Raw genomic sequence first — 24,125 nt, 5'->3', positions numbered from 1 at the left:
TCTTTCCTCCTTAGCCGGATGGGGGAAGCCTGAACCAGGCACGCCTTGGCCTTGGGAGGCTTCCTTGGGCCAGCCACCTCGGAGTGGCACGCAGTCGGGACACCCACAGCAATACACCGTGGGCCGTGTTATCGGCCGGTCCCTACGAGCCCCGCGCTCCCAAAGCCTCGCCACCACGTGGCCCTCGGCCCGTTCCCGCTGCAGTCGTCCAGGCGAAGCCGGCGCCCTGGAAGGCACGGCGCGTGGCTTTCCCGCGCCTTCCTAGGCTGCGCGCTCACGCCAACGCGGCGCGCGGGCTCGTACCGGGCCCCGGGGTTGGGGAAGAGAGCCGGCCGCCTCCAGGCCGCAGAGGAGCTGGGCGGGGCCCGCCTGCAGCCGGAGCGCGCGGGCGCCGGGCAGGAAGACGCGGGCGGCCGCGTGTGCGCAGGCGGGCGGCCGCGTGTGCGCAGGCGCGCGGCGCCCCGCCTCTCCCCGCCTCCCTCCCCCCCCACCACCCAGCGTCGGTCCGGGCGGGCGGCGAGAGCCCTCCCACTCTTCCCCCGCGCCGCCTCACGGCTGCGGCCCTCGCTTCACCCCGACGCCCGGCGTGCGCATCCTCCCGCCCGGCCGCTCGCTCGCTCGCTCGCTCGCCCGGCCGCCCGCAGGCCCGGGGACCTCCGCCCGCTCGTCCGCCGCCGCTCCGCCGCGGCCCCTGCTCGCGTCCACGCTGCCTCCCGGGCCGGCGCGGCCGCGGGCCACCGCCGCCCCTCCCGCCGCCACCCCGCCCCCTCCCCGCCTGTTCCACCCGCCCGCCGCCGTAGCCGCCGCCGCCGCCGCCGCCGCTCCGGATGAGGTGATGGCAACGGCCAACTTCGGCAAGATCCAGATCGGGATTTACGTGGAAATCAAGCGCAGCGATGGTGAGCGGCGCCGGGGCCGCTCGGCCCTGGGATTGCTCGGCGGGCGGGCGGGCGGGCGGGCAGGCGGCGGCCCGGCGCTTTTGTGTGCAGCGTTGTGCGGGCGAGGCGGGCCGTGGGGGTCCCGCCCGGGCGCCGCTGCAGTGCGGGGAGGCTCCCCCGGACGCAGGGTTTGCGGGCGCCGCGAAGGGGCCGGGCGGGGGCGGCTCCCGGGTTCACGGTCCCGTCCACCCCCCCCCCCGGGGGGACTCCGTTAGGGCTGACCGTGCCTCGCGCTCCCCCCACCCCCCCCCCCCGGGCTCCTGCCTTTTTTTTTTTTTTTTTTTTTACCGGTCTCTGCATCCGTGGCGTGGCGAGGGTGGGTGCGCGAAGATGGGGCTTCGAGCACCGAGAGACCCGCCTGCCAGCCAGAGGGCGATGGGCAAGCAAGCCATCCTCCGGTTGTTTTTAACTGCACTCCGGTTGTCAGGCCTCGCTCGCTGCCCGGCCTCTCCGAGCATACTGCTCTCTTTTTCTTTTTCTTTTATTTTTTTGCTCGGCCCTTTTCCTGGGAGAAGGGTGCAGAGAATGCTGCCCTCGGCCATGAAAAGGGGTGGGGGAGCCGCGGAAAGAAGGACTCGGTCGGCTTGGCCAAGGTGACGATCCTGAAAGGGAAGGAGAGGATGGAGAGAGGAGGAGGGTGGACGCGGTCCACTCGAGGCACTACGGAGGGGGTGGGGGTGGGCGACCGGATGTTGATATTTTCACACCCTCGGGAGGTAACTGAGAAAAGTGTAAGGCGAGGTGAAGAAGGCACATGTTTAATTCATTTTTTTAAAAAAGACCCGTAGGCTTATAGATGTTTCTGTGGAGGAAAATGTTTTGTATCACTGACTTCCAAGTGTAACGTGGAAGTCCTTTATGTTGTAAAGGAAATAGTTCAAGGGGATGAATGAGACTATTTTCCTTAATTCGAATACTGAGAAACGAATTAGCTAGAACTATGAGTTGATTCTGGACTGCATCTCCCCTATGACCAATTCTTTTTACTTCTGGCCTATCCACCATCCTTTACCCTAGTTAATAAGGGCATGAATATGACACCCACTTCTTGGTTTCTAACAAATTCGACCAGGTTATGTCAGCCCACGTGAGTAGATTGGTTTTCCTGTTATGATGAATTGGCTATGGCTATATGGCTAATGAGTCTTCCTCCATTTGCATTTGAGGTAATTTGTGGTAACTGGAAGCATCATTGTTTTATGTATGAGAAAATAAATTATGACTTGTAGTGCTTTAGAAGTTACCAAATGGGAAGAGATGTTTCCTTTACGTGGATTGGGGTTTGTTTTATTATTTTTCTACAGATTACTTTTCTTGTAATCATTATGCTGTTCCATACCATTTTATTTTTTGGTGAATAGGGGTTGGCTGTATATCAACAAATGTAGGATTTATGTGTTAATTTAAAACTTGGAAGTATAATAAAAAGTAAGTTCTTTACAGTCTTGCAAGTCAACGATGGCTGTTAACTGAAATCTTCACAGAAATAACATGACAATCGAGAAGTTTCTGTTACAATTTTTCAGAGATGCTGTTTTTATTTATTTTAAGTGTATTGGACTTGAAGTAATTTTGGTTCTTTAGTGATTCTAGGATATAGGCTTATAATGTTCCTTCCACCTTTAGCTTCAGCCTATATCAGAAATTGACACACCATGTATTCCAAGTTAGAGTAACCTAGACAACATTTTCAGAAGTGACTTCTCACAAGAAATAGTGGATGTCAGTACAGTGTGTGTGTGTACTGTCCTAACCTATAGGTTGTAAATACTTAGCGTGCCTTGGATGCAAAAGGTAGGTAACTTTAAAAACAAAACAAAACATTTAAAATCTCTTATTTTTGGAGATCTTATCATCTTAGGCTGGCCTTGAACTTGTTTTGTAGCTGAGGACCTTGACCACCTCCTGCTTCCTCCACCTTCTGAGTGCCAGTTTATGAGGTTCTGGGGGATCAAGCATCACCAACTGAGCTACAGCTTCAGCCCTGAAAAGTGGATAACCTTTAAAGGAAATAATTAGCTTTCAGAGTGTTTCACAGTTGAATTTCATGTCTAGAAGATTTCCCCCAAGCTTTCCCTCGTGTCACTGTAAGGGGGCTGTTTTTGCTTCATTCCTTCTATAACAGATTAGTGATTGGCTAAAATACCAGCGGCTGTTGCCTAAATAAATAAATAAATAAATAAATAAATAAATAAATAAAGGCCTTGTGGTTGAATAAACACTGATCTCCTGAGACCTAAAATCACAAGAATAAAGAAGGGCCACTTCAGCCTAATGGGGCAATACTACTGCGCTGCATGTGTGATCTTTGTCCTGACAGACTTTTCCTATCAAGATGGTCATATATTAAGATTCCAAAGGCCAAATCACAGAGCAAAATGGGCCCATTCCTGTGTTTGAAAATCCTGCAAATATTCTAATTTCAGTAAGTCCCCACTGCTGGTTAAAACCAGATTAGCAGTGGGCTTCTGAATTCCCAAGTCATCCTCAGTCATCTCATTCATATGAGACAGCATATTTCCACAAGCATTGATACTTAGAACTGTACAGCTTACTGTTTTCAGAATTCGTGGCTGAAGTAGCCGATCCTGGAGAGCGCAGTGGTGGCATGTGAAGATACCCATACTCATTTCAACCAGAGCCAGGATGCTACAGGATTAAGATACTTAAAGGCCTCAGGAATTGCTTGAATACATCTTTGTATTACCCACACACCCATTTGGGTCCCAGTTGAATGCATTGCTCATTATTGGAGTTTTGTTTTCAAACATTGTATTAGGGCTGGTGAAAAGGTTCAGCTTGATGACCTGAGCTCAGTCTCCAGGACATTCATCATGGGAGGAGAGAACCAGTCCTTGCATTATTTTAATTAGCCAGTCAACTGGAATTTGGTCAGGACATACAACCCTGTACCTGTGCTCATTTCTGTACTCCCTCGTTCATCCTGTGACTCCCCTTCCCTCATGGCCTCTTAGTTCAGGGTCCTTAGAGGTGATTGAAGCTGAGTAATCTAATCAGGCTCGGTTTTTGGTTGTTTGGTTTTATTATGCCTTCCCTCAACCCCTCCAATATTCTAAGTTAGATATGGTGGGAATTTGGCTTAGACTGTAGAGATTGCTTTCAATCACAGGTAAACTGGTATGAATTGGAATGGCTTCTAAAATAGATACCTACATTTTCTTTCTTATGTTTTACTATTACTTGATTCAGGTCCGTTTTAGAATGCCATGACTCTAAAAACTAACAGTGACCTGTTACCCTGTAGGGGACTGGGGCATGGCTGAGAAATAGTAAATATTTATTCACCAAGTGCAGCTGAGGTTGCATTGGTCTCTTAGTTGGTGTGTTATGTAGTGGGATTTTTTTAAATTTCAACTAAAAATTGGAAGATTATTTAATTCTCATTTTGTCTAAATGGAAACTGAGTCGTGGGTCAGCAGGAGTAACCTCTGTAGATGATATAGCTTGTCAGTGACAGTTAAGAACTTGCTTTGCATAGCATAGAAACCCGACTACCAAGAATTAGAACACAAAAGGAGGAATTCTCTGCTACTTCGGAACTACATATACCGCTTTCTGCAGCCTGGTCAGTATGTAGAAATTGTGTCTCACTCATGGAAAAAAGCACTACAGAGTATTGTTAGAGTCACATTGTGATAAATAATAGTTACTAGAGTGTCACAAGCCCAAAGTTGTGGGAGAAAATATTCCTGTTTCTTAATTAAACATTGAGAAAACATTGTCTTCATTAAAGCATCTGAAAAGCAGAGGAGATGGGGATTTCAGAGGGCCATCAGGAATGCTGGAGCTTAGGGCAGACAGTCTCACAAAGATTTTTAAATGACCCATTCTTTACATGCTTTGCCATTTATTGTACTAGTTCATCCTTACAGGGCATTTTATAGGCTTCTGATGAATAGAGTCACAATGTAAAGAATTAAAAACAGGCAATATAAGACTACAACAGTAATTATGTGACTGTTGTGGGAATAGGATAGAATGGGTGTTTTTGTAGATTGGTAATTTCCTCTTGCAGGTGACTAAGATGGTACTGCTTTGGTGTTCTCTCTATTAGGCATAGTTTTCCAGTTGCTTCTAAACATATTCTCTAATTGAGTTCTCACAGGGGCTATATGGAATAATAAACAGAGTAGGAAGACAGCAGATGCATCATTTTATGGGTGCAGAATCAGAATTCGCTGAGCTTACATGGTTCAGAAAGGACATAGCTTGGTAAGATGCTAATTAGTGACTACTGAATGCTAGCAAATATTATTGATGATAGGAAGTTATATACTTTGTGAATATTAATTTTTTTGAGACACACAAGCCCCTGTAATAGAATTTCCTCCATTACCATCAAAGGAGCTTAGAAAACTATCAATTTGTAACATAGCTTACATTTGCCAAATTAGTGAAATCAGATTCTAACATTTTACCATTTATAAAGGTAAAGAGTTAACAATTGAAAGCTTCTTCAATTTTGCTTCCACCAGTATCACAAAAAGCTAGGAATCTATATATTTATTTAGCTACTCCATTCTATGGCAGACTTAGAGGGAAAGGTTGTATATTAACTTTTCATTGTCATGTGTATCTACTTTTTCATTTTGGAGGAAGCAGGAAAGAGCCAGTTAAACTTGTGCTTTCTGAACCACAGGAAAGCACACTAGTGTGGAAGCTCAGACCAGGAGCAGGCACTCAAGACATAGTCTTTCTAGCCACAAGTGTACTTGTGGTGAATAGTATATTGACCAGCTGGTTGTAGTGGTTGTTGGCTTATAATCTCTAGAATGCAGCACTCCAGAGGGAAGCTGAGGCAGGAGAATCTCCACAAGTTTGAGGCCAGCCTAGGCTACATGGTGAGGTCCTGTCTGAAAACACAAAACAGCAGCAACAAAATTACAGTAATCTTGTGCAAAGCTCAGTTCTTGAATTCAGCCACTTTCTGATTTCATATATTCTGCTTGTAACCTAAAGTAATTGCTCAAGATACTTGCTTTTTTGAAGTCAAAGCAAATTCTTAGCTTAAAGGATAGACATACACTTTAAACTCTGGATAAAACTAAGTTTTACTCTTGTGGTCCACGTGTGGAACAAAGTTGTTTTTCTTTCTGTCACACGCCAGCTTTTTTTTTTAAAACCTAAAGTAACAGTACTACAAGTGGAATATCTCTAATATGAAAATCTGCAGTCTGAAACTACAAATCTGAAACTTGGATTACTTGATATGATGCCACAAGCTGAAAATTGATGCCTGGTCTTACATGAGGAGTTGCATTAAAAACACAGGCACACTTAAAAAATCAAAATTAGTCTCAGTTTATGTGTATCAAATGAACTTGAGGATAGATAGGGTCTTATCCTCAGTATATTTCATTATGTGTGTGTAAATGAACATTTCCAATAAGGGACTTTAAGCATGTTTCGTGCAAAACTGAAGTAGACATAAGGGAAAAGCACTGGCTGCTCTTAGAGGACTTAGGTTCAACTCCTAGCACCCACTTGGCAGCTCATAACAGGCTATAGTCAGTTCCAGGGGATGCACCACCCTCTTCTGGCTTCCAAAGGCACCAGGAGTGCATTTGGGCATGGACATACATGCAGGGAAAATACCCTTACAGTTTACACACAAACGTAAGTTCAAAAAAAGAATCTCTTGAAAATAGATGTTAGTGTTTTCTCATACTAAACCTTCAAGTACTTAGGGATTTATGGATGCTGTGAATGCTGTGCCACACAGATAACACAGAGAGCAAGTAAATTCAAAGGCATGAGCAGTGGGGTCTTGTCTAGTGAAAACGATGAAATGTATTTTTACCCCATTGTTGGTTAATTGTGTTAGCTTTTTGTTGTGTTGAAAGAGTAAAATGAAGAAGCAAATGTCTTTCTTTTTTTGCGGGGGGGCGTTTCAAGACAGGGTTTCTTCGTGTAGTTTTGGTGCCAGTCTTGGATCTCACTCAGTAGACTAGGCTGGCCTTGAACTCAGAGATCCGCCTGCCTCTGCCTCCCGAGTGCTGGGATTAAAGGCGTGCGCCACCATTGCCTGGTGCAAATGTCTTTCTTAAAAGTCATTTCAGTGGTAGAGTGCAAGATGCTGGGTTCAGTCATAAGCACTGTTGATTTGTTTAAAGTAAAATTCCTATTTCTAGGGCTGAGAGTGTTGCTCAGTGGTAGAGCATTTGCAGGACCCTGTTCAGCTTGCTTAGGCCTTTCTTATTTTTGTTAATATTTTTCTCTTTACCCGTTATAATAAAACTTGCAATTTCAAACACTTACTAGTGTGTGAAGTATTTTGAAATATAGACCTTAAATGATTGTGGTATATCAAAAATAATGAAATATCTCATTTCTGTGTTTTTAGTGACAGATTTCATTAAATTATTCCATATCCTACATTCAGTTATGTGTGGAAATGGAATTAATAAAGTCCTAATAAAGAAATCAATCATTTTCTAGTGTGACTAGTACTAATAGACACATGCTATTCTCCGTGTACATCTGTGCTTTTTTAGAGTTAAGCTCCAGTTACACTCCCTGTGTTCATGCTGTTTTCCTCAAGAACCCATATTCAGTTTAATATAGCACGGTCGTTCTGATAGCCCTTGTGAGTTAGATGAATTGGCATTACTTGCCACTAGTGGTCTATTTTTTGTTTTTCTAACTTTGAATCTTTGTTATAATTTCAAGACGTGTAATGTATTCCAGTTTTAAGTTTCCAGCAGACCACCAGCTCCTGACACCTGGTTTTTCTCTAGGGAACCTGAGTCAGAATTCTTGTAGACACAGACTAAGGAAGTAGGACATGGGAATAGGAAGAGCGTTCTGCCAGCTGCTCAGTATGCTCAGCTTACTTCAGTATGATTTGAGCATACACTCCCTTCACGGTGTTGCAAGTACTTCCCTGTTAGATTCTATCTACTTTCAAAGGCTTTCCCCTTTTTGTAGGTTATGGCACTAATTCTTAGCAAAGTTCCATCTATGTAAAATTATTTTTTAAAGATAGGATCAAGAAGTATGTGTATGATTACATTTGTTGAGTGATTATAACTCTTGCTGAACAAACCTATTAGCTTCTGTCTTCCACACTGCTGTTGTTTAATTTCTTTTTTTAAAAAATTGATCCAAGAAGGAGGATCTTTGCAAATGGGAGAGCAGCCAGGCTATAAAGTGGGACCCTGTGTCAGAGTTTTATAAAGTGACTTGTTACTTTTGGTATCTGAAGAGATTTAGCATTCATGCCATTTGCTAAATGTGTGCCATACAATATTGGATTTTCACTACAGCCTGTAAGACAGACAGTGTCTTCCCTACTTCACAGAAGAGGAACTGAGCCTCACAGGTTCTATTGTGGGCCAGGCTTGTGACCCTTTATTTTTAAACAAGTTGGATTTTCTAATGAACAAGACCCGGTAGACTTCATGGAAGGTAAAGTGTAAATAGTGGAGGAGGCAGCATTCTGGGCTTATGGCACAATATGGAAGAAGTTCTTGAGCTGAAAACACAGGGCTGTTGATGAAAGGAATTGCAGACGGGGCTGGAAGGGTGAGAGATGAAGAACACAGAAATGGGGGAGGGGAGCCCTAGAGCACCTTGTTAAAGACTTGGGAACAAAGTAAGGTAAGCATCTTGGAATTAGTTTCTAGGACACTTGGAAACTACCATAGGGCTTAATCTCCTGAAAGCCGTAATAGGAGTTAGCCAGTGATTAGTGGTAGATTAGAGAGACAGAACTACAGAAAATGAGAATTGCAGCAGTCTAGGAGGGCGAACAATGACTGAGAAGCAGATGAGCTGAAAACATGGCAAGAAGGATCTTGGTTGTCACTTGGGGAGGAACTTCACACTCCGAAGTGAAGCTTATAAAAATCTCTTTAGTTGTGTTTAACCAAGCTAATCCTAGTCATGAATACAATGTAGAGTACTATAAAGCCTGGGTACATGGTTACATCAAAGAGAGCAACTTTGGCTGGTTTTTTTGCCATTGATATCTTAAAAGTAAATGAGTTTAAGGTGTAGGGCACTTCCAGTAAATGTTTACATGCAATAAGAATTTACTTAAGCTTTTTAACAAATTGCTTTTGTCTTAAGACTGAGCCAAGACTGTCAGAATTCCTGGAATGGAATGTAAAGGAAAAATTACAGCCAAAAAATCTTGATTTTTTTTTTTCTCCCTAAAAAATAAAATATTTTTAAATTAATTTATTTTATGTGTATGGGTATTTTGTTTGCACACCAGAGGAAGGCATAGGATCCCATGGAACTACAGTTACAGATAGTTGTGTGCTGTCATGTGGGTTCTGGAAATTGGACCCTCTGCAAGAGCAGCCAGTGCTCTTAACTGCTAAGCCATCTCTCTAGTCACTAAAAGATAAAAGATTTTGATTCTTGAAATGGTCCTGGGGGTGTGGCTCGGTTGCAGTGTGCATGCTTACTTAGCACCTGCAGGCTCTGTGGTTGCAGTCCCCTGTCCTCTGCTCCCACACTCTGGCTCCCCTCCTTTGCCTTGTCTTCATTCTTACTTTTGGCCTATGTTTCCCTACACTGGCATTTGTCTAGTCTCATCTTCCCTAAGATTCAGAATACCTTTTCACAGTGTTTAGGATGTCTTAATGGCTATTTAAAAGGACTTAGCAGGGGATAGATGAATAAGAGGATTTGGGGGCAGTAAAATTATTATTCTTAGTAGTGAAATTATTCTAGATAAAATAATGGACATATTCTTTTATCTATAGAAGTTATATGACTAGGACTAAGTCCTACTATAAGCTAGATAATGGATAATGATCTGTGGTTGTAGATTAATTGTAACAAATGTACCTGGTGCAGGATCTTGATAATGGAGGGCATATGAGTGAGGGAGGCTGTTTTAGTTAGGGATTCTGTTGCTGTGAAGAGACACCATTGCTGTGGGATGTTTTGTATGTTAAATGTGTTGTTCTGATTGGTTAATAAATAAAACATTGATTGGCCAGGCAGAAAGTATAGGCGGGGCAAACAAAAAAGAAAATTGGGGAAAGTGGAAGGCTGAGACAGAGAGATACTGTCAGCCGCCACCATAACAAACAAGATATAAGGTACTGGTAAGCCACAAGCCACGTGGCAACTTATAGATTAATAAAATGGGTTAATTTAAGATATAAAAAGTAAATAACAAAAAGCCTGCTGTGGCCATATAGTTTGTAAACAATATAAGTCTCTGTGTTTACTCAGTTGGGTCTGAATGGCTGTGGGACTGGTGGGTAAGAAAGATTTGTCCTGACCCTGGGCCAGACAGGACCAAAAAAACCTCTAAACACCATGACCACGGCAACTTTTATTTATGAAGGAAAACGTTTAATTGAAACTGGCCTGCAGTTTCAGAGATTTAGTTCATTATTGTCATAGTGGGAAGCATGGTGGCATGCAGGCAGACATGGTGCTGGAGAAGGAGCTGAGAATTCTACATCTTAATTCACAGTCAACAGAAAGTGAATTGTGTTCCACACTGGGCGTAGCTTGATCATAGGAGACCTCAAAGCCCATCCCCAAGGTGACACTTCCTTCAAGGCCACACCTCCTAATAATGCCATTCCCGTTAGACCAAGCATTCAAGCACACAGTCTATGGGGGCCATACCTATTCAAATCACCACAGAAGCATACAGAAATCTGTGAACTTTAAAAGGGGAAGGGATGTACAAACTTTGTCTAGGCCTTCTTTGAAAATAAATTAATGGTAATCTATAATACTCTTAAGAATAGAGATGAGTTGGGCGGTGGTGGCGCACACCTTTAATCCCAGCACTTGGGAGGCAGAGCCAGGCGGGTTTCTGTGAGTTTGAGGACAACCTGGTCTACAGAGCGAGATCCAGGACAGGCACCAAAACTACAGAGAAACCCTGTCTCGAAAAGAAAGAATGAATGAATGAATGAATGAATGAATAAATAGGGATGAATTAAACCATGGAATTCAGGTTTGCTGCTAATTTATGTATTTTAAATATCTTTATATTTAATGTATGAGTACTCTTACTTGCATGTGTGACTTTATACCAGAAGAGGGCATTAGATCCTACTCGTGAGCCACCATCTTGCTGCAAATTGAACTGAGGACCTCTGGATGAGCCGCCAGTGCTCTTAACCACTGAGCCATCTCTCCACCCTCTATTTTATTTTTTAAGACAGAATCTCATGTATAATAGGCTGGCTTTACTTAAACTCACTATATAATGGAGAATGACCTTGAATTGAAGCTCCTTCTGCCTCCCCGTCCCCAGCACTGTGATTATAGGTATGTGCTTTGCACATTGCCAGGTCATTACTTTTCTGGATTTTTTACATGCTAGGCAGTTTACTCTATCAGCTGAGCTATACCCCAGCACTAGATTTTTTTTTTTTTTTAAATCATACTTAGTCTATTGGCTATATAACAGTTGAGTTTGCTAATAGAAAATTTTAAATGAGCTGTGTGGTACAATGAGAAGGATTCAGATATATTTGACAACTGAAGTAAATTCTTTATTTCAGCCTATGGACATAGTGAGTTTATAGTTTAGATATTATGATGAATGCCCAAGCATTGCGTCTTGAAGCATCATCCTTGAGATTGGCCAATATTGAATATAAACTGGTTGAACAATAGCAGATTTTTGCTCTAAGATGTAAGCACATGAAATCTACTTTTAAGTTTGGTTTGCAAACAACTTATGTAGAGTTTTGATTTGGTTTGGGAGGTAATAATTTTACCAGTAACAGGCCTATAATATACTATGGGGCACTAAAGAGAAATGGATATAATGATTTATCTATATTAGGCACTTCTAATTCACTAGAGATAAATCTTGTAATTTAGTCACAGATAGCTATTTGATGAAAAACTGCTATTGCTCAAAATTGTACTGTTTTAATAAAGAAATTGACTTGTCCAAGGCCATCTATAGATTAATACATAGAAGCTTAACAACTGCATTTCCTCTAAAATCCTACAGTTTAATTCCTTTTAAGAGTTCTTTATATTCTATGGCTGTGTTAAGCATCACAATTCCAGTCATTAATTATATGTAATGCTTTCATTTTCCTTCTTAAGGTTTAGTTTGCCTTGCCCTAGGTGGTAGTGTGGTGGATTTTGTTTGTTTTTGTTTTCAGTTAACCCAACTAGTATTTGCTGACTGCTTTAAATGAAGGAAAGGGCTTTTAGAAAAGGTTATCATGTCAACAACAAAATACTGAGAGCTCTTGTGCTCATTTAAATGTTCCGTAGCTCTATAATATCTTCCAAACGTAGTGCTAATCTCCAGTGAGTGCCCTTTAGACCTTGCTCATAAGATTCAAAGGTTTAGAGAGGACGATACTCTAGTGCATGAAAGGTGCTTGCTAGATGGGCAGTGCTATTGTCACCAAAATGTGTTCAGTTACAGCTTGGTCAGAGTGCTGATATAATCCAGGTTCAGGGCTCTGTCCAGCTTCCATGGTCTTCAGTTTTACAAACCTGTTGTTTCGAGGTTACACGTGGATTGATGATGCTCTTTTCCCCATATATAATCCCCCCAAACAGTAGATATTCTCTCTGTTCTTTCAGTTGGAGTTGTATTTTGAATGATATATTGCTTTTAACCTTATTTATTCTTATGCATTAAGAGCCATTATTTAAATTAAATAGAGTTTCTTGTTTTCCTGCTCTGCCCCTTATCTTTCTTTCCCAGTTTAAGGGTGCTTCATCTATTCTTTCAGAGAATAGATAACCTTGGGTATTGGTATAGGTACCTTGGGTATTGGTCCTAACCCTGAATTGTTTCTCACACAGTTCTCTCTATATAGGTAAACTGAATTCTCTTTAGCATAGGCAGGGTGGTTCCAGACATAAAATGTTTATATGTTATCTGATAGATTACTAAATATTGTGCTGGCCCTTTTTTTTTTTAATAAAAAAAAAAATTAAATCAGAAGCCGGGCGGTGGTGGCGCATGCCTGTAATCGCAGTACACGGGAGGCAGAGGCAGGTGGATCTCTGTGAGTTCCAGGCCAGCCTGGGCTACAGAGTGAGTTCCAGGGAAGGCGCAAAGCTACACAGAGAAACCCTGTCTCGAAAAAACAACAACAACAACAACAACAACAACAACAAATACAAAAATAAATCAGAAGGACTTGAATTCTTAAAGTAGAATACGTGGTCAAAGGACTGTTTGCTTTTAGTTTGCTGGAACTTGCCTATTTGCCTTCCATAAAGCAAGAATTTACCTTGCTGTCTGCAGAGTACCTACGTCCTTGTCGGACCACTCAGTTGGCTTTTATTTCTAGACTCTTCTTCAGTTGTGCTCTAAGACTATTCTGGGTTTTCTTTGTCTCTGGAAACTTCTAGATCACACCTGTACTGCTGCCATTGTTGCCTTCCCTAGACAGATTGAAACCTAGCACTTCGGTACTCACTCTCTGTGATCACATTTAGCTTTTAAATGCTATGTGGGTCAGTTTGTGGTGGTGGTGGTGTTTTTTACAAGTGTCGTATTATTATTTTTTCTACCCAAAGAGTCTTTTTGATATTTTTTTCCTTGTCACTCCCTCCAAATGAAAATTTAATACTACTGATCTGTTGTCTGTGCATCTCTTCATGTGTGTGGCCCTTGGGATGCCCCAAACTGTTGTAATATCTGATATATCTTCTGAGAGCCAGTTTTCATCTTCATTAGGACATTATCTTTACTGGTGAGAAACTGGTATGTTGAGAAGCTTTTTTCTTAGCTGGGCTGCCCTCAGAATCGGACAGCTTACTTGATGTCCCTACTAGATAGATAATCCCAAATTTAATATGTATAAAATGAAACTCAGTAGCTTGACTTTTAGCCTTTCTGTCCACACTGAGCTTCTGTGAGTCCACTCTTCTTTGTATATCTTTTGCTTTAGACGTGCATAATTTTGTATTCTGTATTTTACCTTAACTATTTAACAACTTGAAGGAATGGCTCTTGTCTTGATTTGGCCAGACTTTGAAAACAGAAATTTGAGAAAATCGCCTCGCCATCCTATCACAGGATTCCATTGGTGGGGTAGAAGAGGTTGTGGTGAGAAACTGAGGAAGTAGTAACTTTATAGTGAGTGGTATTGTCATGTTGGAATGTGTTTAAGCACAAGAGAAGATACCTCTGTGTAGCTAGTTCTTGAGTGGAATTTCTTTCGAATAAGAATTTAAATCATTGCTTGGTATATTCAGCAGAACATCTGCAAAGACAGCTCTTCAGCAGAATGTGTTGTTTTAGCAACATTGGTGTGTAAAATTGTGGTATTCTAGAGAACAAATCTTTTTCCTTAACAGAATTCCCAAGTGTTTAGATTTACTTAGTTAATAATCCTTACTTAGTTTGGAAGCTTCATGAAGTGATTTACAATTTTTATGTATTGTGTGTATGGTTGAATGTGTTCTGGACCATGCCTGTAGAGGCCAGAGGACAACCTGGTAGAATAAGTTCTCTCCTTCCACATTTAGGAGTGTTCTGGAAGTGGAGCTGAGGTGGTCATGCTTCCTTGTCAGCACATTAAGTGAACATTTCAGGGCTTTAAAACACAGTTGTTTTTATTGTTTCAGCTATAATCACAATCATTTTAGACTTTGAGCTTTTATAGTCTCCTTACAATTGAATTTTGGTACTTTTAAATATTCACTTACCAACTCCAAATATGCAAAGCATTAGGGGACCTCAGGGAGATAATATCTTCTAAAGGGCTTTACAATGAACTCTTCTAAATATTTGCTCTATTCTATAGTGTAGTTCAGTTATCCCAGAACAACAAACAGGAAACACCTTCTGTGTCACCCCAGAGGAACTGAGCAGTTGGTTTTTATATCCCTTCTCAAAACAGTGGATTGCTGCTGAAAAAAGATTGGAAGAAGATAATTTGTATCTAGTATGGATAAAACTGTATCTCATTTTAAAGTTACCTTTTCTTAATGAAAATCTAAGCTACATTGTGTTTCCTTTTCCCCTGGTATCAAAATGTCAGGTTTATGTATAAAGCCTAAGAAAGACCGTGCTAGAGCATTTAAATTTGGTAATAACAGTAACATAAGTGTGATGAACCAAAATAGAACTCCAAGTTTGGCAAAGTTCAATTCCCTAGGGATTTATTAAATAGCAACAGTACAGTTACCAGTGTCAGCTGACATGTTATTTTGCCCTTCTGTAGTGGTGCTTTGCTCCAGCAAAGCTGTTGATGATGTAATGCTTTAGTAGTTCTGAGTAAGGTTTCTCTTCACTGCTTAGATTAGTTAGCAAAACCTGGATATCAGCTTGAGAATTAGACTCATGCTGAACTGGCCTACTCATCTGTGCCTGTATAATCACTGAAAATTCAGCTGATTCCTTTCTGGCCTTTTCCCTCTCAAGAACAAATCTGTATTTACTGTTAGAGCATAAACAGTTGTTAGGCAGGTGATGAATCAGGATGCAATGTATGACTGACTATTACTGTGTACTTAATAACTTTCATTTCCTAAATAATGCTTTTGTGGCATCCTCGGTGTTTTTAGTCTTTCTGTTCTAAGATACTATTTAGTAATTTCTTTCTCCAACATTCTCCTATTATATTGTTAATGATAATACATTATTGTATTGAACTTTACTAGTAATGGGTTATCATTATGTTCCCAAAGGGATGTACTTTTTAGAATCATTTGAAGAAAGGAATTTCATCTCTCTCTTTTAAAAAAGTCTTGAGACAGACCTCCTTTAGACCAAAAACAGAAAAAAAAAAATCTAATCAATATAAAATATTTTGCTATGACTTGAAAAGATACACTCAAGTATTTGAATTTATATTCCACATATAACTAAATATAAACTTGATTAGAATCAATATCACATGTAATATGAGAAACCAGACTTGTTAGTATGTACTTGTCATCCCAACACTCAGGAGGCTATGGCAGGAAGATTTCATGCTCAAGCAGCCTTGACTATAGCAAAAAATAGTAAGGGAAAAGGAAGAAAAAGACATAAGACAGTGTTTAACAAGTCACACGCTACAAAGTGTGTTGAGGTCAGTGGGTTCTAAGATACTTTATCAGGATTTTTTGTGGTAGAGACTCCTTTGAAGAATGTTCTTTTAGGTAACTGTTCACTAACTGCTGAGTAACATTCCCTCTGGAAACAGCCAGAAGTGTTACTCTAATTATTCTTTATCAATAAAAATTAAGGACTCAGATATTAGGGTAAGAGCCTGAAAGATCAGAGAAGCCACTAGTCCCCCCTACCTGCTCCCGTCCTTCCCCCAGAGAGCCAGATCCCTCTCCGCCTGCCTTACTATTTCCTGTTCTATCTATCCTCAGTCTTCCAAAACCTCTGTGGTTAGTTTTGGTCAGCTAGTGGCTAACTCTACCCTCTGACTCCAAGCAAGCTTTATTTGTCAGAACACGATCAAAATATCACACAATAGGCACTTAATCCTAAATGTAGGTACAGAACTAAAGCTTTATAATAAAAGTTACTTCTTTGTTCTGAGAATGGATATTTATGCATGCTTTTCTTCTCTCCTGCCTGAGGCACAGAAGGCAATAATATAACAAGTTTCACTAGCTTAGTTTTAAAAGTCTATGCAACAAAACACCAAAACTTCAAATTATGTAGTCATATTCTTACTGAAAATTTGAGATTACTCATGGTTTTATTAAGAATAGACAAACTAGAGAAGTGTGTGTGTGTGTGTGTGTGTGTGCGCGTGTGCGCGCACTGCACATGTGGAGGTCAGAAGACAACTTGTAGGAGTTGGTTCCACTGTGTGGGACCTGGAGCTTGAACTCGGGTCATCGCTGGTCATCACCGTGTCTTGCTGGTCCAAGAATCTTATATTTAAATTTATTGTAACACAAGGTATATTTTTGTATTTTTTATTATATATCTGTGTATATGTGAATCTCCCATGATTTGTTTTTTAAGCATATGTACAATTTTAAATTATATTTTAAAATTATAAATCATCATTTTTATTATTTTAAAATCATCATACCTCAAGTACAACTGCTAGAATTTGACAACTCCAAAGAGTTTGGAAATCAATGTTATAAACAATTTTATAATTCAAGTTTTATTTTACTAATCATTTATTAACTTTGACATTTTGAGTCTATTTTGTACAAATTTTATCTTATTTAGATATTAAGGTAATAAATGAGAAAAGAGAAAGTTTTATAGAAAGTTTTATAGAAACATTTAATTACTAATAAAATATATTGTTTACTTTGGGGGAAGATTTGTCATTTGTATACTCGAGTATGCCCCAACCCTATAATTTGAATAATTACCCACAAAACATTGAGTTTATAATCCTAGTATGTGATAAACAGCTACAACCTCCTTAAAAGCTGCTTGAATCGGAATTGATTTTTTTTTTTCATGTTTGGCCTTTTTAAAATAAAATACGTTATAGCTGCCATATAGTAACTTTTCTACTTTTTTGAATGCTCGTAATGAAATTTTGTCAGTATTCTTGATTGATTTATTTTGGCTCTTGTCTTCTGCATTTGCAAGCAAATTATACTTTACATGCTAGACAAGGTTTGTGCTCGCCTAATTGGTTGCTGGCATTTCTTAGCCTCACAGCTGCTGTGAATTCAGCTGTAAACCAGGAAACATATAATAGAGTCTTGTTCTCAGAGACCAAAAGGCAGTTGTCAACATTCAAAACTTGTTTTTGACAGTTCAGTAAGTATATCAACTTTTACAAGTTAAGGATTACTAATACCTGTCTGAAGTAACCATATTGATTTTTTTTTTAAGATTAGAAAGCCTTGAAATTCATGTATTTATTTTTACTCATTGAGTCAAAAGTGACTTGAATTGGAGCAGATATTCTTAATTGTTCATTTGTAGTTTTTTCTTAAGAAATCCTCTGTATTAATATTTACTGACAGGCTTTTTTTGGGTTCTTTGTTTGTTTTTTGTTTTTGAGATAGGATCTTATATATATTCCTGGCTAGCTGAGAGCTTGCTTTGTAGACCACACTTTGCCTCCTGAGTCCTGGAAATAAAGGCATGTGCTATAATTATAATGCCTGCTCTTATTGGCAGATACTTGAAAGTTGAACTCTAAACTTTATTTTTACTATGACAAAAGAGCATTACTGTATTGAGATTTTTAAACAGTTGAACATAAAATGACATTGAAATAAAGGCTATGATTTCAAAATATTATATATTTATTTAACCAGTCATATCTTTATAGATTATCTTGGTATTTAATCTTGTGGAATTTACTTTTCCCTTGGGTTAAATCATGAACTTGCCTGCCTGCCTTCCTTTTGTCTTATACTTGAATTTTGGTCTAGGGAGATATTGCTGAGCTGGTACGAGCACCAAGGACCTTACTTCTAGCCCTAGAACTGATGTAAAACATGAAAGCTGAGCATTGTGGTTCTCACTTGTAATCTTAGCACTGGGGAGAACAGAGACAGGGAGACACTGAGCCCACTGGCTAGCCAACTGCCTTATGAATTCCAGGCCACTAAGAGACCCTTTCACAAAAGAAGGTGGACAGCTCCTGGGGAATGATATTAGTGGTTAGCCTTATAAATGCACACAGTCTTTGAATTCTGACTTTGTAATATTTCATCTGAGAATGATTAGTATATGTGAAAATGCTGTTTCTCAGTAGATTCCTATGAGGACCCCATTTTTAGGTAGTTGGAGGTGAATGAGTTATTATTCCTTAAAAATGGTGTGTATGAAAATGCTGATGGGGGAACTTTACTTTTACTTTAAGTGGGAAGAATATTTAGTATATTAATCATCAAGTCAAACTCCAACCAGCTTCAGCAATGTAGCTAATACAGTGAGTTACCTGTATATAAGCTAAGTGCTGTCATGTTTGGTCAGTGAAAGTCTTAGTTAGGGTTACTACTATTGCTGTGGTGAAACACCATGATCAAAAGGAAGTTGGAAAAAAAGGGTTTGTTTGGCTTATACTTCCACATTGCTGAAGGAAGTCAGGACAGGAACTCAAAACAGGGCAGGATCCCAGAGGCTTACCGGTTTGCTGCACATGACTTGCTCAGCCTGCTTGTTTTTAGAACAACAGTCCTGGGTTCTAAAAAGGATGGCACCACCCACAATGAGCTGGGCCCTCCCCTATCAATCACTAATTAAGAAAATGCTCTACAGCAGAATCTTATGTAGGTATTTTCTTAATTGAGATTCCATTCTTTCAGTTAACTCAAGCTTGTGTCAAGTTGACACAAAACTAGCTAGCACAAATATGCAATAAATAGGATCAAATTAGATTTATATGCAATATTCTTTTCTTCTTATAATTGCTCTCTGCTCATTCCCCATATTTTCGCCAACATTTTCTTAAATACTTAGTGCTCATTCAACACTAAGTCAAACGAGGTGGTAAGTAAGTATGTAAGAGGATTCGAAAATGCATTGAACACCCATATACCCTGCTAGAAAAAGCTTCCACTTGAATATGATTAAAACATTGTCTTAGCTCATTCTCACTATAACAATACCCATGACTACAGAATTGTTTAAAAGGGGGATTTATTTAATTCATACTTCTGGAGGCTCGAAAGGCCAAGATTTCATAGATTGATCTGCCCAGGTTCTGTTAGGCTGTCATACTACTTTATGCATGGAGGAGAAGGGAATGTGGGTACAGGAACACCAAGGAAGCTGAACTTGCTTCATAGTAACCAATGCCAGTAATAACTAATCTCGTTAAGTGAGAATGTGAGCTCCTACAGATGGTACTAAATTATTTATTAGCATCCCAGTCCCCTCCTTGGAGCCCAGACGCTTCCTACTAGGCCCCACCTCTGAATGCTCTGCCTTAAGGAATTAAGCCTCAACATGAGCTTTGGGAGGTGAGAAGACAAGCCATATTCAGGTCATAGCATTCTACACCTGGCTACCTATTATTGCCCCTTTTACATACAAGCACAGTCATCCCACCTGAGTAGTCCGAAAGCTTTAACTCCTCCAGCTCAGAGCCAGTTAATTCATAACAAGTTCTCCACTTGCAAGATAGAATGGGTGAGGTAAGTCATAAGGCAGAATTCTCATTGTAAGGGAGATACAGATAAGAAAGCAAGCCCAGAACTCATTAGGGAAGCCTTTTAAAAGCTCCTAAATAATTACACAGAAGCCCAGGTGAGGGCCAATGTCAGGCCGCCCTACCTCCAAAGGGAGACACGCTGCTTTCAGTCTAGTGTTGCTTGGGTGTTGGATGCTGCTGGTATCCCTACTTGTCCTGGGGTCCTGGAACAGAGTCTTCTTCCACAGGTCCAGTAGGTGTTGCCCTCATGCAGATGCTGTAGCAGGCCTGTCCTGCCTGGGCTTTTAGGTAGAAGCAGTGGTAGTGCTTGTGTTCTGCACATCTGCAGAACTTGCACACGAGCCACCATCAAGGATTATGGCCTGGGCTCTTCAGAGTTGTGGCCTGCACTGCACTTGGGTGCTTTAGGCCTTCGCTGGAATCCCGGTTCTGGGGTTGCATCGTGAAGACAGCCTCAGGACCCTAACCTGAACTTCCTTATGGAAAGGGTGGCAGCGCAGCAGTCCATCTTTGGACTACTGTCTTCTACTGCGTCAGCTAGCTTTTCATCACTGTAATGAAGGAAGGAAGGAAGGGTTTATTTTCTGGTTCACTATTTCAACGTGTCAGTCCATGGTCACTTAGTTTTGTTGCTTCTGAACCAAAGTATAAGACAGGCCGTGATGACAGGGAGAGTGAGGCGTGGTGTTATAGGGCAAAATGGCTCAGCTCAAGGTCAACCAAAGGCAAGGTAGGACCCAGGTGGAGAAGATGAGGTGAAAGGTCCCTAGACCAATAGTGTCACCAACTTCAGGGTGTCGGGACATACCATATCCAGACTACAGCACCTGTTGTCCTAATGATTAGCATTTAGCTTCCTTCTTTTTTTGGAGCTACTTTGTTTAGTTCAACAATGCTCTTACATGTTTCACATGACTAAGCTGCAAATTTAACATTTCTCTTGCTCTGGAATCAGAAATAACAGTGTGATTATACAGTCCCTTGTGTATTTGGCTTAGAAATTAGTTTGTCACTGTGGTGATGGACACAGTTACATTCATGTTCTTTCCAGTGGATTATAAAAGTGGCATCAGGGCTGAATAAAAGAGGGAGCCTGACAAGATGGCCCAGTTGGTAAAGTAGTTGCTGAGTAAGCATGAGAGCCTTGAGGTAATTCCTCAGCACCCACATCAAAAGCTAGGCATGGTGCTGTATGCTTGTAATCCCAGGTCTGGGGAGGCAGAGACAGGCATATCTCTGGGGCTCTCTGACCTAGCCTAATACATGAGTTTCAGGTCCCAGTGAGACATCTATCTCAAAAACAAGGTGGATGCCTCCTGAGGAGTAAGTCCATTGATAGTTAGCCTTAAAAAATGAAAACACACACACACACACACAGGACTGACGACCTGCAAATTACATTGATACAATTTTTCTCATATGCTTTGGTTTAACGTAAATTGCTAGGCTGGACATGGTGGTACACACCTTTAATTCCTTCACTTGGGAGGCAGAAGCAGGCAGGATAGGATCTCTGTGAGTTCGAGGCCAGTCTGGTCTACAAAGAAGTTTGAGGACAGCCAGTTTTTAAGACTGAGTCTCTTGTAGCTCAGCCTGACCTCTAACTTGGATATATAGCCAAAGACAACCTTGAACCTCTCTCTTGATTACCTAACAAGTGTTGGGATCTCAATTGGGAGCTACCCTGCCCATTTTTTCTCCAGAGTATAGAAAGGAGAAATATGCCTCTAAAAGTCATTTTATAGCATAAATGAGATGGCTCAGTGGGTAAAGATGCCTACTGCCAAGCCTAACAATAGAATTTGATCTCTGGGACCTATATGGTAGAAGCAGAGAACCAACTCCTGCATGTTGTCCTCTCATCTCCATATGTGTCTTGTAGCATGTGTGTGTCCATATACACAAACACAAATAAAACATTTTAAAATAAAAATAGTTTTGTGAGGCTAGTATGTAATACCAATTTGTAATAAAGTCTTTGAAAAAGGAAAATTGTTGACCTGTATCCAAAATAATATTCAGTTCATTTGTAACCAGACTTAATAGTTTGATACTGTTGATTTACTTTTTTGAATGCGAAGACTGATTTTACAGTTTATACAAGCAAGCAAAAGGCTGCGATTATAAAATAAACTCTTCAGAACAGTAAGGTGGAAAAGACTGCTTCAGAGTTAAGCAAAGCAACCACGACAGTGTACCTTGCATCCAGAGGTGAGGAAGTAGACTGAGGCACATGTGCTCCACCTCTGACAAGTACTGTTGCAGATAGAGGAATAAAGTGCTCTTCAGCAAATGGTGTTGAGCAAGTTGGCTTTCCTAAGGGCAGGGAAGGAGGGTGTATTACCTTACACAGTAATAACTAAATGCCAAGGAATTCAGGACATGAATATGAAAGGGTGTGTTACACTTGAAGAAAATACGAAACTGTCTTGAGTGATCTCAGACTGGTGAAGAATTTTATACAAAAAGACTTAATTCTAAATAGTTTGTTTTAGAGATATGTGTTGGTAAAAATGAAGGCCTCAGGTCACATCCTTAGTACAATTTCTAGTGATTTGGTCAAGTAGTAAAAGCGTACATGACTTCATTTTTCTTGTTTTTCTCTGTTTTAGAGTTTAGTGCTAACTGGTGCATCTGGTGGGGCTTTTTTTTTTTTTAATTAGATTTATGCATTTAATTTTTTTTTAAATGTGTGCTTTGCCTGCATGTATGTATGTGCATAACTTTCATGCCTTGTGCCTTTGGAGGCCAGAAGAGGGCATTAGCTGCCCAGCAACTGGAGTTAATAGATAGTTGTGAACCACCATGTGGGTGCTGGGAATCAAACCCTGGTCTTCTGGAAAAGGAGCAGTGGTTCTTAACCACTGAGCCTTCTCTCTAGACCCCATCTGGCTGTTGTATTTTAAGGCTTTTTTGCATTGTCTGCATTGGAGGTTCCAGTGTCTAGAAACCTGGTGGTGCTGGGTGTTCTTGATTTTCTTTATTCTTTCATTGCCAATCTGTACAGGTTGTCTCTAGAGATTCAAGACTTTGAGATTGTGATTTATAGCATTAATACTAGATATTTTTGCTTTACATTTTGTCACTCCTAGTTATACGTTCCTCTAAAAAGTTGAATGTGGAAATTGGATAGCCAGCAGTAGGAGTATTTTTATTGGTTGATTTTTTTTTTTCTTTTGGAATGTCCATTTTCACATGTGCTCATCATGGTTTTTTTTTTGGTTGTTTTGTTCTGAGACAAGGTCTTGTTATATATATACCACAGACTGACCTGGAACTTGCTATATAGGTCTCAGGATTGTAGCAGTCTTCCTGCTTCTTGATTTTGAGTGCCACTGTGCCAATCCAGCTGGGATTTGTTCTTCAGGCGGTCTAGTATCTAAACACATTTTCCTGGGGCTCAAATGTTTCCTTTCTTGCTATTGATGGAACACTCACTTTCTCTCACCCTTCTCAAAGCCTGTTACTGTGATCTTCTTGTCCCAATTACTGGTTTTGTGAGATTACCATGTGAGGTCCTTATGCTTAGGCAGCAGGTGTTTTTTACCTGCCTAGCCCTCTCTCCAGCCTTCTTGTTTGTTTGTTTTGTTTTTGAAATAAGTTTCTGGCTGGCTTGGAACTCACCATGTAGCTCAGGCTGTTCTCAACCTTGCAGTAATCCACCTGCCTCAGTTTCTCTAGTGCTGATGTTACAAACATGCACTACCATACTCAGTTGTAATTAGTTTTAAACCAGAATCATTTGGTTGAGGTGTGAAGAACAAAAAAGGGCAGAATGATTGAAACAGAGACTAGTTGAGAGAGTATTGCAGTCATACTCTCTCAGATTTGTATCATACAGTGTATGATATCACTGTATGATTCAAATCTGTCTTTGTTTTTTACCTTTGGCAACTTCATACATCTGTGCAGTGAAGTTTGGTCATTCTCATACGCCCTCCTACTTTCCTCTCACCCCTCTACTGTTTAAATCATTCTTCCCAACAGCCTCCACCCCCCTTGTTTCCAATTGTGTGTGTATGACTCACTGAGTTAATTAGAGGTGTAACAAGACAGATATCTTGTATAAAGCAGTAGAATTAGTGTAAAGAATGATCTGGCTATGAAACAGTTTAATAAAAACATTAAGATTAATGCTCAGTGTTAGCGATAGAGAAGAATAAAG

At 40.7% G+C, this 24,125-nt stretch overlaps 1 protein-coding gene across 4 annotated transcripts in view; it reads left to right on the top strand.

Moving 5' to 3' along the window:
* Positions 1-476: 476 nt before the first annotated feature.
* Kif2a (kinesin family member 2A) overlaps positions 477-24,125 on the top strand; it is a 58,129-nt gene continuing 34,480 nt past the window's right edge. For 2 of the 4 annotated variants that reach the window (XM_036207090.1, XM_036207089.1), the window contains exon 1: positions 642-899. In XM_036207090.1, the coding sequence (XP_036062983.1) occupies positions 836-899 (64 nt within the window). In that variant the 5' untranslated portion in view covers positions 642-835. Of the gene's footprint in view, positions 900-24,125 lie in introns of all 4 variants that reach the window. The other 2 variants (XM_036207088.1, XM_036207091.1) reach the window with 2 other exon arrangements.

Source organism: Onychomys torridus, chromosome 15, assembly GCF_903995425.1.
Source record: "Onychomys torridus chromosome 15, mOncTor1.1, whole genome shotgun sequence".
Lineage (NCBI taxonomy): Eukaryota > Metazoa > Chordata > Mammalia > Rodentia > Cricetidae > Onychomys > Onychomys torridus.
This window is presented reverse-complemented; position numbering and strand designations above follow the sequence as displayed.